The 15,913-nt window shown below is 53.3% G+C and overlaps 1 protein-coding gene across 1 annotated transcript in view; it reads left to right on the forward strand.

Annotated features, from left to right (window-relative positions):
- The window catches only part of CDH26 (cadherin 26), a 42,304-nt gene extending 26,391 nt beyond the window's left edge, over positions 1-15,913 (forward strand). Inside the window, 10 exon segments of the mRNA XM_058686128.1 lie at positions 362-504; positions 2,319-2,558; positions 4,128-4,349; positions 4,915-5,045; positions 6,649-6,726; positions 8,295-8,393; positions 10,310-10,363; positions 12,694-12,768; positions 14,827-14,948; positions 14,950-15,913. Coding sequence (XP_058542111.1) covers positions 362-504; positions 2,319-2,558; positions 4,128-4,349; positions 4,915-5,045; positions 6,649-6,726; positions 8,295-8,393; positions 10,310-10,363; positions 12,694-12,768; positions 14,827-14,948; positions 14,950-15,007 — 1,222 coding nt within the window. The 3' untranslated portion in view covers positions 15,008-15,913.

Below are 15,913 nucleotides of genomic sequence, written 5' to 3' on the forward strand. Positions count from 1 at the left end.
TTTGTACACCCACACTCAAAGCTCCGTTGTTCACTATAGCTAAAATGCCAAGGAAGCCCAAGAGCTCACTGACGGGTCAGTGGAGAAGCAAAACGGGGTATGTATATATATATATATAATGGGATGTTATTCAGCCTTAAAAAGGAAGGAAATTCTGTAATATGCTACGACACGGATGAATGAATTTGTCGACCTTATGCTCTGTGAAATATGCCAGACACAAAAGGACAAATTCTATTTGAGCTCACTTACAATTTCCCACATTACTTGCGATAGAATCTGTGTCTGCCGTGATATATTTTGATTTGCCTTTTGATGTAACTTTTTACTTTTTAAAATCGTGTGTGTTTCCTTCTACAAGGTATAAACTGGTTCGTGACCCGGCAAGTTGGGTCACAGTAGATGAACTCTCAGGAACAGTCACCACCAGGAAGCAAATTGACCGAGAATCTCCTTACGTAAATGATAGCTTTTACATAATCATTGCTCACGCTATTGACGATGGTAAGTGTTGACCCGAAATTAGGCGAGAAAGTGTGTTTCCTGGCTTCCTGAGGGAAAATAATTCTAGTGACAGTCTTTCAGCCCAAGCTGGAAAACTATAAATCTTTTTATCACTATGCAGCTACTGGAACCTATTTTTTTTTAATGTTTATTTATTTTTGAGAGAGAGACAGAGTGTAAGCAGGGGAGGGGCAGAGAGAGAGGGAGACACAGAATCGGAAGCAGGCTCCGGGCTCCGAGGTGTCCGCACAGAGCCTGACGCGGGGCTCCAACTCACGAACCGTGAGATCATGACCTGAGCTGAAGTCGGACGCTTAACCGACTGAGCCACCCAGGCGCACCCTCCTTTATTTTTTTTAATACTGGCAACTATTTTTGATGATAATGTTTGAAACGGCAGACTCGAGGCAAATGCCATGGGAAGAGGGGCAGTATTCATTCAGAAGGCCACCACTGGACCCAGTGTCTGTTCCATCTAGACATAAAGCAGCTCTTTAGCTCTTTCTCAAAGCCGGTGGTGGCTGATAAATACTTAGCACAGGGTCTCTGTACTGGGAATGGCTTATAAGCTCTGACAAGTGTGACCGTATGGGACAAATTTGTCATAAACCTGGCCGGGCAGTTCTGTGAGCCTGTTCCAACACTACTGTCTCTGATCTCCCATGGCTGAACTTTTAAACCTGCTGAAACCAGGGCGCCCGGGTGGCTCCGTCGGTTGAGCGTCCGACTTCAGCTCAGGTCACGATCTCACACTCTGTGAGTTCGAGCCCCGTGTCAGGCTCTGTGCTGACAGCTCGGAGCCTGGAGCCTGCTCAGGATTCCGTGTCTCCCTCCCTCTCTGCCGCTCCCCTGATCATGCTCTCTCTCTGTCTCAAAAATAAATAAAAACATTAAAAAAATTTTTTAAAAAACCTGCAGAAACCAAAGTTGAATAAATCACAACTTTCAAGTAACTTTAGTTAATTGCCTTGAAGGAAATCTGTGAATTCAAACCCAGGTTTTAAGGGAAATGTAGGTGTATATCCCATTTGCACGATTAACGAGTAGAATGTTGGTTAGGTTAGGAAGATATTAAATCTGTGTTCCCAATCGTTTTTTTTTTTTTTTAATTCATTTTGAGTGGGAGGGGGTGTGGAAAGAGAATCCCAAGCAGGCTCCACACTGTCAGTGCAGAGCCTCATGTGGGGCTCAATCCCACGAACCGTGAGATCACGGACTGAGCTGAGATCGGGAGACAGATGCTTAACTGACTGAGCCCCTCCCCCGCCCCCGGGCATCCCCCAATCAGTCTTAAGTGAGGAGAAAGAAAGGGGGTCCATCTTCCAGGGATCTGAAGAAATGATGTAGTGGGGTCCAGAGTACCCATTATCTGGTGTCCCCTGGTGGCTGACACCCTATAAAACTGTAGTGACAACCAGGATTCTGATGTGGACTCAGCCAAGATACAGACCATTTCCGTCACCACCTCACAGCCGTTTCACTCCTGTCCCACCCCCTTCTTGATGCCTGGCATGATCGACACCCAGAAAAACGAATGATTCTATCCCACCTGGTTCTACAAATGATTTTGGGTGGCAAGCGTTTTGTTCACGTACCCTTCCCAGAGATTCCAAATCCAAATTTTCCAAAAAGCAGGAAGACAGGTCAAACACCTACTGTAAAGCTTACGACGTTGAAAGGGAAATGGAGTCAGTCTTTCTGTGGATCGGCTCTCTTCCCCGGAGGGCGGCAGGGCTCATGTTCCAGGGATTCGTGCGAGTGGAAAAGGTTCTTTCATTAATGAGCAACCCTGTCTGGAATCCCTGTGTTCCAAGGCCTCCCGCCGCAGACTGGGACGGGGACCCTGATGCTTTTCCTGTCCGACATCAATGACAACGCCCCCGCTCTCCATCCGCATTCTCGATACATGGAGGTCTGTGAGTCTGCGACGAACGAGACGCTCCTCCTGGAGGCGGAGGACGGCGATCTGGAGCCCTTCGCAGACCCGTTCATGTTTGAATTGGACAAGTTGTGGGGAAATGCAGAAGACACATGGAAATTGGGGGAAAATCGGGGTGAGTATTTGTTCTGGCCAAGGATAAAGGATTGAAGGCAACCTGACTCTCACAGACACAGGCAAAAAAGGAATTTATTGGCTTATGTAACTGAGAAAGATGCCAGGTAAGCCTTTGTTCCAGCAGAACTGGGTCTAGGTACTCAAGGGACATCCCTGGACAATGTCTGTCCTTACTGTGGCTCTGCCTTTCTCCGGGTTTCTTCTATTTATTTATTTATTTATTTATTTATTTATTTATTTTTTTAACGTTTATTCATTTTAGAGACAGAGAGAGACAGAGCACGAATGGGGGAAGGTCAGAGAGAGAGGGAGACACAGAATCCGAAACAGGCTCCAGGCTCTGAGCTGTCAGCACAGAGCCCGACGCAGGGCTCGAACTCATGGACCGCGAGATCGTGACCTGAGCCGAAGTCGGTCGCCCAACCGACTGAGCCACCCAGGCGCCCCTCCGGGTTTCTTCTTCTGCACGCAGGCTCTCCTCTGGGGTGGCAGGGTGGCTTCCAGGAGTCCCTAGGACCCATCCTAGCACCTGGCAAGAAGACGTATGTCACTGTGTGACCTGGGTCGTCTGCTGGGAGTTGGGAAGGGCAGATATGTGGACTGGCTGGTTCCGAGTCCACGTGGAACCATGCTGGGATCTGGGCTTTACGCCTCCTGACCCACCTGGGCTGAGGGTTCCGGAGGTACGGCTCTCCCAAAGGAAAACGGGGTGCTGTTACCGGGAGGAACCACTGGCATCCATTGCCAACATTCTCCTTTGAGCTTCTAGCAGCGTATCTGCAGAATGTCGCCTGTCTTTTAGTTGCCACTGTGAGCTCATGTTTATGGTTCCCAGACCCAGAGTGTGTAGGGAAACACTGAACTTTTTCCCACAAGAGCTCTGGCCTTTGCCCTTGGCTTTCGGGAGTTGCTCTCTAGGCCTTTGGGACGTCCTGCCTGAAAGGAGCGTTTCTGCTTACCTGGGGTCTTGTGCCAATCGGATAGGGACACTGGGATTTAGCGTGGACGCTATGGGTCCTGTGGGCATCCGGCAATCTCCAAAAGTGCTGCAGACCGAGGTCAGCCGTACGGGTGGCCGGCCAGGTTTACATGACTGAGTCTTGAGAAAGATTCTGGACACAAGGCTCGGTGAGCTTTCCTGGTTGGCCTTGCTCCAAGAATGTTGTCACTTACCTGTGTGGGAAGTGACGCTGTCCTGACAGATACAGAAAGTGACACCGTCCTGGCTCCACGGATACTTCTCTGGACTCTGCCCTATGTGCTTCCTGCCCTGACTGATTTTAATCTCTATCCGCTTGCTGTGATAAACCATGACTATGAGCACACAGCCTTCAGTGAGTTCTATGGGTCCTTGGAGAAAATGTTCAAACCTGAGCCTGGCTGAGAAGCCGCGGACTTGTAGCAGGTGTCACAAGTGGGGGTGGTCTTGGTGACCGTTCCCTCTCACTTCGAAGTTGGCTAACTTTTGTACAGAGCCTTGGCACATGGTAGGCACTTAGTAAATACCTGCTGAGCAGATAAGCAAATGAACGAGTGAGTTGCACGCAAGGTCCGTTTCCTTTTGCAGGTCGGTCGGTTGAACTTTGGATGTTGAGAAGCCTCCCGCCTGGGAATTACTCTGTGCCACTTCTCATCAGAGACAAACAGGGACTTTCCCGGAAGCAGTCCGTCCACGTGAGGGTCTGTTCCTGCCCTGATGGAGTCACATGTGCGGAGCCGTCGGTCACAGGAGCTGGGCTCCTCGGGGGGGTCCTGGTCCCTCCCTTTGCAGCGTTCGTGGCTCTAGCAGGTCAGTGGTCTGCGGAACTGTCCTCGGGATGCGGCTCCTCTCCCCGGCCTGTCAGCCAGCAGTGTGGAGTCCTCCCTCTGGGGCGGGGAGCAGAAGATGTCAGAGATCGGTGGGATGCCTCGAGAATGACCCCTAGGCTCATCGGAGTCACGGACTCAGATCAGACTTTCCCGACCTGGTCGGACATGCTGCCTGTCCGGCGAGAGCAGCTTCTATTCAGCCGGCGGCTGTTGATAGCAACAGAGCCCGTAGATGAACGCTATGCTTTGCAGTAACGCCGGGGGCCACAGTGTACAGATATCTAGGCTCCTGGGCTGGGAGGGGGCTGACGGGGATGCTAGATTTTCAAATAAACGCCACGATATTATCGATCGCACGGTATGAATCGATTCAACCAATAGTTATCTGGCACCTGCTCGGGCCCCACGCTGCACCAGTCCTACGGCTACGGAGACGATCGCGGCCCAGTTTGGCCGTGTCCACTCCTGGCCGAGTTGCAAGTTATCGGAACCAGATCCCGTCAAAACCCCCGTCCAACTCATTGTCCTGCCTGGTCTCGTTGTAGTGGCTCTGCTGTTCCTGCTGTGGTGCTATTGTGGCTCCGAAGCCACGGGGTACGGACGGTCTGTCCCACGTGACCAAGGCCAGCAGACGCTGATCATGTATAACGATGAGAGCCAAGCCATCTCGACCCAGGTAACGGGGCCTCACGCGTCGTGTTTCATACTGGTGATGTCCGCAATTCACAGGCACACCTTCCCATTCATCGTGCCTTCTCTCATCTCTTCAAACTCACGCATGTTTGAGTGGGAAATGGGAAAAAAAAAAAAAAAAAATCCCGTGAAAATTGTCCAGCTCAACTACATCGATTTCTTGCGTTAGTACGGTCATTCTCAACTAGGGGCGATTCAGCCCCCCCGAGGGGCGTGTGGTGATGTCCGGAGACGATTCTGATGGTCGTAACCGGTTGGGCTGGGGAGACGTGTTTTTGGCTTCCAGGGGGTGGAGGGAGGCCAGGGCGGCTCCCGAATGTCCTCCAGTGCACAGGACAGGGAGGGGGCTGGCCGAGGTGCCAGCCGCGCTGAGGTGCAGAAGCCTTGCTTAGAGGCAGACGGTGTCTGCCGCGTGGAGCTTCTCTAGATGGAGAGTGTGTGAGGCTCACCCGTGAACCGCCTGGGGCAGGGGTGAGGCACAACCTGGCCCTCCGCCCTCTCCTGGCCGAGGCTGGGCACCGAGCTCACCAGCCTGGCAGGGACTTCTCATTCTCTTCGTCATAGCGAGCGCGCCATTCACCCTCACATCCTCACCTGTGCACCAGGGATGGCAAAGTCCACCTTAGAGACCGGCTGTGGATCAAGCAAGACCTGCCCATGGAAGCTTCTCACCCTCCCCAAGACACAAGGCGATTGGCAGGCGACTGTTGGGTTTGCAAAGCTGCTGCCACCGCCACTGACCTTGTCACAGCAGCCCCGGGCTGGGGTCGGCCGGGCAGCGCAAGGAAGGCGCTGCGAGCTCTCCTGCCTGACTTCACCTGGAACTAAGGGTGGTTGATCTAAAAACCGAAAGCCAAGAAACGTGCGGAGGGAGCACCACCCTTCCTGCGCGGGGGACACGGGACGCCCCATCTTGCTCTCGTCTCGGATCTCCACCCACAACTTTCTCCTGGGAGAACAAGAGACTTGTTGCGCCAAGTGAGATGTTTTTGGGAAAAGACAGTCCAATTCACTTTGGCCACGTGCTTGAGTAAACAGGGAGATGTTCTCAGAAGTGATGGGTGGTCGGAGAAGCTGGCGGTGACCCAGACCCCTTGGCTTCTTCTCACATTTTCTCTTCCTTCCTGGCGTGAGGGAAAGGGAAGCGACCGCCTTGGGCCATGGTGTGGGTGTACCTGCCTGTGCGCCCACAAAGGACTGCTCTGAGCCCTCCCGGGGTGGGGTCGAGAAGGCAGGAGGTGTGGTACAAACTCTCCAGTACACACAGCACGGCCCAACCCCGGGGACCCCGAGAGCGTCGCCGCGAGCCTTAGAAGAGAATGAGCTTTGGACTCTGAGGCCCCATCAAAACAGGAGTCTTTTTCACCATTGTTTCCTGTGAGACACGGAACAACAAGAAACTCTGCCTCCTGACCAGCAGTTCCGAAGCCGTTGTCTGGATTTACGGGATAGGTGTTATTTTCCAGAATCGGGATGTTTCCCGTGAGGGTGTTGATCTGTGTTTGGGATGTTACTCCTTGCTCTCTGCCTTTATTTCTGCCGTCTGTAATTTCAACCCCGTCATATTTCTTTCCGTGTGCCCACAGGGAAGGCCAGATGTCAGGGATCAGATGTCAGTCCGGTTGCTAAACACAGCTGGGGCGGAGGCCGAGCTCGGTGCTCAGGTAAGCACGGCCCATCGGCTGCTTGGGTTTAGACGGAGGGCGGCTCTGCGGAGGGTTCCCGTGGCAGGGAGCCCCCGGCCCACATCCCTCACGCCCCTCTGCGAGCCCGCTCCGTGCCTGCCTGCCCCCTGCCTCACCTGCAAAGCCCTGTGACTCGGCCTAACAGGTCAGCAGCATCGGGTGACCCCACGCCCAGATTTCAGCCTCAGTGGTGCCACCTCCACGACCTTCTGCCACACGCACATGCCACCCGTGCCGGTGTCCTTTTTACAACATTTCTTTCTCTCAGTGGATTTCTGTCCGGATAAAGCACGTTTCTTTAAACAGGAAATCCTATATTTCAACGGTAAACAAAAAACTAGTTTTACCTGTATGAAGAGCTGAGAAGTGGAAAGTAGATACAATTGAACTAGAACCCCATAACTCTGGGTAGAAAATGCCACCTGCCAAAGGCTCAGGTCTCTGAAGAAGGCAGAGACGGGAGAGCCACGCTGTCACTGGGTGGAGACCCCCCACCCCCGATGCCATCAGGAGTGTGGATGAGGAGTCAGAGGGGGAAGCATCGTCTTACCCTGCAACTCAATGTCATTTAAACCCGTGTTCCCAAACCGGCCAATCTTCCCTTCTCTACGTGATAGATGATCCCACTTCAAAGACAGCGAGTTAATCCGGGCTGCCATAAATTATTGAGCAGGTGCTTGGCGGGGGGTGAGCAGGGGCCGGTCCACGGGCGTCCCGCCCACCAATCCATGCCCCTGGGGGAGGACGACTGCTCCTTCTCTCCTGCACACCTTGCACACCGATACCGTGTGAGCTGTGTCGGTGGGCCTGTCAGCTTCCAGAGGCCAGGAGCATTGAGCGTGTCCTAGGCATGCACCCTGCAGGCCCCACCTGCTCTTGCCCAGGGCCCCCGGGGGAGGGTGATCGAGGCCTGCCGCTTCTGCTTCTCCATGTGCCTCTGGGTTCCTTTCACCCAGAAAGTGAAAGTCCCGCAAATAGTAACTTCCCCTGTGGTGACGGGTTAAATACAGTGCCATTCACACACCTTCCCTCGGTCAAGGTGTCACGTATGATTTATTGGGTAACCTGATACGTTAAAATCTGCTGCAAAGCATGAGCTTTGTTAAAGCCACCATTAAGATCCATTCCCTGCTTTATTCTCTTGGAAATTTTGTTTCACCATCGAAGGGCCTAACAGAATAACAGACACCCAAAGCAGAAATTGCCGACAGCCCCACCCTCGAATCCAGCTTCATTGGTCTGTGTCACTGGCTAGGTCTTGTGCACGCACACCCTCGGTTTTTGGGCATCTGCAGCACTACGGATGGAATGTTCCAGTCCCCGCCTACAGTCATGGTGGGCCACCTGCTCTGTCCCCAGCTCTGCTCTTGCATGTTTCCACCTTTCTCTCCCCTTCCAGCCCCCTTCTCCTCACACTAGCTTCTATCTGCACACGAGCATAGCGCGAGGGAAAGGTGCGGAAGGATGCACACGCGCGCTCTGCTCGCAGCTGGGGGGAAATGCGTTATCTTCCGAGTAAATTAACATCCGCCTCCCCCGCCCCCCAGGATGCACACGACGTGCTCGCACCTGCGTCAAGAACAGCAGAGCAGGAATACTTTGTCTTGGGGACTTCAGTGCATTACAGAAGCTCACCGCCTGTTGCGGTAAGAACCCCTAATGTTTGACAGTTGGCTCCCTTGAGAGGCAGCCCTTGTAGAAGATTCTGTGTTGCCGGTAGAACAAACACAGTCAATGAAAACCTTCTCATTTACCTAACTAGCTATGGTTATTGTTGGCTGTTAAGAGTTGTTGTTTGATAGTTTTGATCAAATATGATGCTTTTTAAAAATTTTTTTAATGTTTATTTTTGAGACAGAGAGAGACAGAGCATGAACGGGGGAGGGTCAGAGAGAGGGAGACACAGAATCCGAAACAGGCTCCAGGCTCTGAGCCGTCAGCACAGAGCCCGACGCGGGGCTCGAACTCACGGATCGTGAGATCATGACCCGAGCTGAAGTCGGCCGCCCAACCAACTGAGCCACCCAGGCGCCCCATATGATGCTTCTTTTTAGAACACCCACAAAGAAATACATTTTCTTGTGTCCACCTAAGGGTACCTGAGATAACCCATAAGATTACAAACACGTGGCTTTGGCCCCAATCACATTTCAGCCCTCCTGCCGACTGAGCCCTGACATCCTCCTGCATCGTGTCTTCATGCCCTCTATGTACAAATTCTAGAACTATTGTTTTGATTTTTGGAATGATTTTTCTCGAGGGTGGGGGGAGCCCGGCTGGCTCAGTCGGTGGAGCACGTGACTCTTGATCTTAGGGTTGTGAGTTCGATCCCCATGTTGGGCGTGGGGCCTTAAAAAGTGGTTTTTCTGAAATCATGTGGCTTGGAAGAAACTGTAAAAATAGGCCAGAGAGTTTCTGTGTACAGTTTCACTCAGCTTCCCCCAAAGATAACACAACCAGGACATTTTATCAAAACCAGAAAACTGACTTTGGTACAGCACTATTGTTTTAAAATTTGTATTTAATGTTTATTTTTGAGAGAGAGAGAGAGAGCAGGCACAACTGGGGGAGGGGCAGAGAGCGAGGGAGAGAGAGAATCCCAAGCAGGCTCCACACTGTCAGTGCGGAGTCCAATGTGGGGCTTGAACTCAGGAACCGTGAGATCATGACCTGAGCTGAAATCAAGAGTCAGATGCTTAACCGACTGAGCCACCCATGTGCCCCGGTACAACACTACTAATACAGGTCTCAAATAGAGACCTTACTTGGACTTGGACTTCACCAGCATAACTAGGTACGACTTTAACAAAAAATGTACGGTTTTGACGACAACTAAAAGAGGTATTCAAGGTCCAAAAAGCCACAATTTCTATGATGGAAAACTTCTAAAAAAGAATTCATGATCTTTATCATTTCATTCTCTTTTCTCAGGCTGTGTTTGAGATAAAAACGTCCTGTTCTTTTTTGCACAAAGATGATGCCGTGGACCCACCCTTGAGTGGGCTTGTGTATTTGTGAACATGCCCCTCTAACCCTGGAAGGGCTGGCTTCGTGGGCCTGGCCCTGGTCGGTCACACGGGGCCCTGTGCTCACAAGGGCCCCGTGCCTGGTTTAAAGCCCTGTTGTCACCACCTTGAAAGTCTTACTGTTTGGACAAGGGGCCCCACGTTTTCATTTTGCAGCGGGCCCTGCAAATCGTGTAGCCGGTTCTGGGTCCCAGGGATGAATGTGCCTCATACGCAGATGTTGAGCCTACGCCCATGGCTCAAAGCGAGCCTTCCTTGGGCCTTCCTAGACCAAAGATGGGGCTTGAAAATCTCACGTGTTCATCCTCCATCTCCACAAAGCACCATGTAGCTGGCTTGTGGATTTTTGCTATGGACAACATTGCCATCACTGGAATTGTTATACCTGTAGTACAAAAGTTAGAAGCGATGTGATTGCAAGAATGTCTAGTTACACGTTTGCCTCCTTGGAAAATTAACATGAAACCAATAGACGTTCCATCCGTGTTACTTTTCCTTTACTGATTTATGTATTTTTCATCCTTTTTAAAATTAAGGGTTGTGACATGCCTTTTGAGCCAAGAGGCGCGAGGAACAAATATTCTACTCCCGTAAGTACAGATGGATGTGTCACCAGGGAGAGGGTTCCCTTACCTTGCTAACAGCTGTGGAAAGCCCTGAAAATTGGAAATTTGAGAAATTCTGCCCAACACCCAAATGAACGAAAAGGAGGCGTGAGTGTGGAGAATGAATTAGAAATAAGTAAAAAACCACACATCTAGACTTGGAAGCATAGAGTTTTTCAGTCCCTGGCAAATTCCTTTTGCTGCCGAGTTGCTAAGAACTTGGCTAAGGCCCGAATATTCTTTTGCCGTCCTCTTCACAGGCTTACAGAAGTTTTGAGCTAAGAGGGCCCCAGAGGCCCTCTGGTTCGTTTTGTTCCTAGACCTTACTAGCAGCAAAATTCTTCTGTTCATCTAAGATCCTGGGAAGAATGCCATTATAAGTAAAACAGACAAGGAAGGCTTCTTATCAATACCCACTTTGAGGATACCGACACTCACAACATAGACCCACTGCCAGAGCAATCAGTGGAAACAGTGGTCCTGCTGAAAAACAAAAAATACAAGTGAGACGTTGTGGATGAAGAATGCAAAATCATGTTATCCCAGCACCTGATTCATTGCCCCACATTGTTGTAAATCGGTTGTTAAAATATCAAGAAAATCTGAATTTACGCCAACAGGCAGTTTCAAATATTAAGTTTTTAGGTAGATCGATTTATAATATCAATATCTCCTTTGATTAAGCAAACAGGAAATGAAAATTTCATTCAAGTTCATGAAAGCAAATTGTGACACTTTTGCTTTTATGAACATGTTGGGGGAGGACTCAATTAAAAAGACGTAAACGATTTTCCATTATATTATAAAAATAACATTCAATAATATGTTCAAATAATGTGCATATAGTTAAATTGAAATTCAAGCACTCTCGCTGGAGTGTCCTGGGGGAGTCGTGGCCCCGGGGACACAGGCTGAAGCCAGTGACTCAGTGTGGAGGCCGGGAAGCTGTCCCGTTGGTGAGGGCGGGGGCACATGCTGTCTGCGCTCGGGCAGAATGGCCCCGAGTCTCACTGGAGACGGAGAAGGACCAGTGTCCGACCAGTGAGCGCCTGGTGAAGGGCCCGGGTGGCAGGAGAGGTCTCTATCTCCAGGAGCCAAACCTGGCACGGCACCCCCAGCCAGCGCCCTCGTCGGGGCCGCGGGTCCTCAGCACTCTTTGTAGCCGTCCACACTTGCTCTCTGGCTAAGTGAGTTTAGTTCAGGTCAGTCGGTGTGATGTGGCAGGTAGGCAGATATGTGTGTAGATGGGTGTGTGTGTGTGTATGCATGTGTGTGTGTTACACATGAACTTGTACAACTTATATCCTATGTGGACGTGAGGTTTTATATATACATGAAATTGTCCCAGACTTTCCCATTTTCCACACGCCTCTCTGGACCACCACAAGTACCCCTGCACTCAGGGATGGCCGGGACACGTCAGTGTCTTAAAACACAAATCGTATGGAATTGCTGTCCAGTTTAAAACTTCCCGACGGCCTCCCGCCGCACTTGGGAAACAGTCCGAAGCCTTGTGGCCCAGGGTCCTCTGGGATGTTCCGCTCACCCCTGGCCTCCACCTGCCGCTCGGGCTCCGGTCTCTCCGTGCTCCCCCTGGACTGCGGGCCTCTGCTGGGCCTTCCACCTGGAAGGCCCTCCTCCTCGGTGGCCCTGGTGTTCCTTCCTCCCGCTCCCCCTCCTCCCGAGAGGCCTCCCTGGCCCCGGCTGGGCGGGATCCCCCTCACCGCTGCTCCCCAGCGCCTCAATCTTGTTCCTCTTCACCCTCAGGTGCTCCCCTGCACCTGTGTGAGCACGGGAGCGAGGCCGCCTTGCTCTCGTGCCCCAGGCGCCTTGCCTGCCTGGCCCCGAGCGGCCCCGACTCCCACGATTCAGTTGTGCAAGCTGCGGGCTTAGCTTGCTTCCCCACTGCGGCGCCCCAGCCGTTGCCAGGCCCAAAGCCCCAGACCCGCAGACACTTGCCGAGTGAGTGAAGGGTGCCCGCCCACCACCGAGAGCCAGGACCAGCTCTTCCAGAATCATCTGCTCACTGAACGGAGTTTGCGAACCTACCTAAAGCCTGCTGGCTGGTCCTGCCGGGGCTCCCTTCCCCAGCCCCCCAGAGCCGCTGCATTGAAAGGTCCAGCATCGGCACCTGCCGGGCCTCCCCTCTCTCCCAACGCTCAAATAGGGGACATGTGTGCACACGGTCCTTGGCCTGCCAGTCCCTGGGGTGGCCCTCCGGCTGGGAGGTAGCCCTGTCCCTGCCGGGCAGCGGAGGTCATCAAAGTGAAGGGCCCCCCTCACTGGTGTTGGGGTTCTGCTGGTTGGCTTCACAGGTGTACCGGGATGCCGTGGTGCCCAGACGATGCCCGGAAGTGAGCGCGGGGACGATGGCGGAGACCCTGAGCCAGGTGGGAAAGGCTTCCTTTTGTCAGTGTGCTTTCCGCTTCTGCCTCTGACTCCAGGTCCCCGGACCCCGTTTGGTGAAGCCAGGTGATGCTCCCCTGGCCGTGAGGATGGGGGGCAGGCAGGGCGGCACCACTGTGGCTTGAGGAACCAGACCTTGGCGCTCCACAGTCACCGCCTGGGGCCTGCCCTGTGTCAGGTCCCTCTGGGGCCCGGCCAGTCCCTGGGGTGGGAGCTCCGCACCTCGGTGAGGCCCTGAGGCCACAGGGAGCGTGGTCCCTCCCCAGCCCAGCGGATGGACAAAACCACAAATACTTTATGTGCCCAAGTCTGGGAGCGAAGGCACACGGTCCAGGTGCCTTTGGGAGGGGGCCGAGTGTCCCGCACGGTCGTGGCTGCGTCCCGAGGCGTCATCGGCCCCGCTGCGGGCGGGGAGGACGGGGAATGGGCCACCCAAACTGCAGCATCTGCCCGTCTCTCCCTGTGGGGACAGGGCCGCGTCACACCTGACACATGGTGGCCAAGGATGGACAGAGCGGGTGATGGGTGCTCAGACCCAAGGCTGGACCGGGGGCCGTCGAGGGCCCCTCTCCTTGAATGACCACCCCCAGCTTTGAGCAACGTCCGGGGGGCCCCCCATCTGCCCGCCTGCAGGGAGACCCGAGCGAGCGGCTCACTGCACACCCGGCAGATAGAGTCACCGGCACCTGGGGATGGTCACGTGGCATCTGGCAGCCCCTAGTGGCACACAGCTGCACTCAGGGGGCCGTGGGGAAGGGCCAAAGGTGCCCGCCCGCTGGGTCCAGCCCGGGTCGTCCTCCATCCTCCAGGCAGGAAGGCGGCCTGTGTTGGGTACGAGCCCGGAGCACTGTGCTCGGTGGAGGAAAACAGATTAAAGGCCTGGTTCCTTCTCCCATGAGCCTTCTACCTTAGGTGGGGCTTGATGATGAACTATTGATCTTCTGGGGCCTCTGAAATCGCTGCATTAGGGCCCAGGGGCCGCTGCCGCGTCGTCAGCCTCGGGGGTTTTGAGCCTGCACAGTGCGGACCCCGCTGCGGGTTGTCATTCATGATCCCTCCAGCGCCACTGGGGGGACGTGAGGGGACTGGTGAGGCCTCGGCCAGAGCGTGTGCACGTCGCCAGCTGGAGGCGCTTCCTTTCCTCCCCCGCCCCCCCGCCCCCCGGGGTGAAGGCCAGACGGTGACCACAGTCCCCGAGCGAGGGGACGCGGGCAGGGGCCTACCTGTGGGCGCCTGTGGACACGGGGCTGAGACGCTGTGTCTCCCGCTGAACACAGAGCCTGGGAGGGGCTCCCGTGAGCCCCAGGAAGCTGGGTACAGCGGGGAGCTTGGGGACAGGGATGGTGTCCAGGACCCCTCCACTTCCTCTTTCCGGCCTTCTCCCGCCTCCCGCCTCCTCCTCGGGCTCTGGGCCGTCTGGTTCTGAACGTCCCCGTGCCCTCTGTGAGCTCGCCCTCTCAGGATCTGCCGCTAAACCCGCTCCCACCTGGGCTGACGTGGCTCAGGTCCAGACGGCACCCTCCCCGAGGTGCTGGAAAGCAAGCAGGTGGGAGTCTGTCCGGCAAACATTTAGTGAGTCTCTCGGGCCAGAACAAGCCAGAGAAGGCTTCGCAGAGAGACGCCGTGGGCCCTGAAGGATGAGCGGGAGTTTGCTCAGTGGAGGCTGGCAGGTGGGGGCGGAACAGCAGGAGCCAGGAGGGGGGGCATCGGGGTGCGGGTGGCGAGGCTCACCCAAGGGGTCAAGGCGGGGGTGGGAGGGGGAGCCAGGACGCGCAGGCCACGAGCTCGCCACGGTTCCCTCCGGGAGAGCAGCTGGGGAGCGGGAGGGTGGTCTCCTTCCCCTCGGCTGCCGTTTCTGAGTCTGTAGAAACTTCTGAGACAGCCGGGGACAAAGAACAGCGCGCCATTAACACTGCACTGGGGCAGTCCCCCCCCCCACTTCCCCTCCCCAACCCCCCAGGCCCCCCCGTGGACCCTGGAGAAAACGGACAGCGTGTGGAAGAACCTGGCACTTACCTTCTCTTCCCCTGGCTTTTCTCCAGAAGCTCTGTGGCGTTGACGCCCTAGCAGGTGACACTGGTCACCGGCCTCACATCTACGCGGAGGAGGGAGAGTGCGAAGGAGCAGAAAGCCTCAGTTCTCTTGCCTGCTCGGAACTGGACTCGGGCTTCAAAGTCTGCTCCGCTTGAAGAAATGTATGCTGAGTCAGGTGGTCCTGCCTAAAACAGCCCATTTTGGACAACTGGGATAATTCGTGGAGGGTATTCAAGGGAGTTCACCTGCTATGCTAGTCAAGGGACTTTTCTTCTCCCCAACCCTCCTCCTAGTCCTAAACTAAGGGTAAACTGTGAGGCTGGATTCTGATATTTTCAGACCAGGCATCTTGAGCCAAAGCAAAACAACAGGTTATGCTTTTTTATAAATGTGACTTGTCAGACAGATTTTTTTTTTTTTTAAGAGAGACTCCCTCCTTCTGTTAACAGCCCAGCTCTGAGGGGAAATGAAATAATTTATAGATTAGCCAGCAATTTCGTGACAACAGGTTAATACTGGGGGAAAATGTAAACTAGATAGTTTTTAGTGATTATTTATTTCTATAAGTATGATTCTGCTTCAGTTTAAGTAAAAAAATAGATAAATAGGGAAATGTTTTTGGAATATTTGTGAGCAGTATTTTTAGTGATGGTCAAAAAACAAATACTGGTTCCTTTGCACTTGTTGAGTAAAGAAATATGTTATCGTAAGACAAAGGTTTATGGTTATCACTTTATAAGCTGTACATACTTTAAAACATGAATAGGTATGATTTAACTTGTATTTATTACATATGAAAGAATTTATATACATATGTAAAAGAATTTAGTAGCCATGGAATGAATACATTCCAATTAGATTTTATCTTTAAGCAAAACTCAAACTTGGGACACGTGGGTGCCTCATTCGGTTGAGTGCCTGACTCTGATTTTGGCTCAGGTCATGATTCCAGAGTCGTGGGATCGAGCTCCGAGTTGGGCTTTGTGCTAAGCATGGAGCCTGCTTAAGCTTCTCTCTCCCTCTCCCTGCCCCTACCCCTACCCCTCGTGCCCTATCTCTCCCTCTCTTAAAATAAATAAAATAAACTTAAAAAAA

Source organism: Neofelis nebulosa, chromosome 9, assembly GCF_028018385.1.
Source record: "Neofelis nebulosa isolate mNeoNeb1 chromosome 9, mNeoNeb1.pri, whole genome shotgun sequence".
In the NCBI taxonomy this organism is placed as follows: Eukaryota; Metazoa; Chordata; class Mammalia; order Carnivora; family Felidae; genus Neofelis; species Neofelis nebulosa.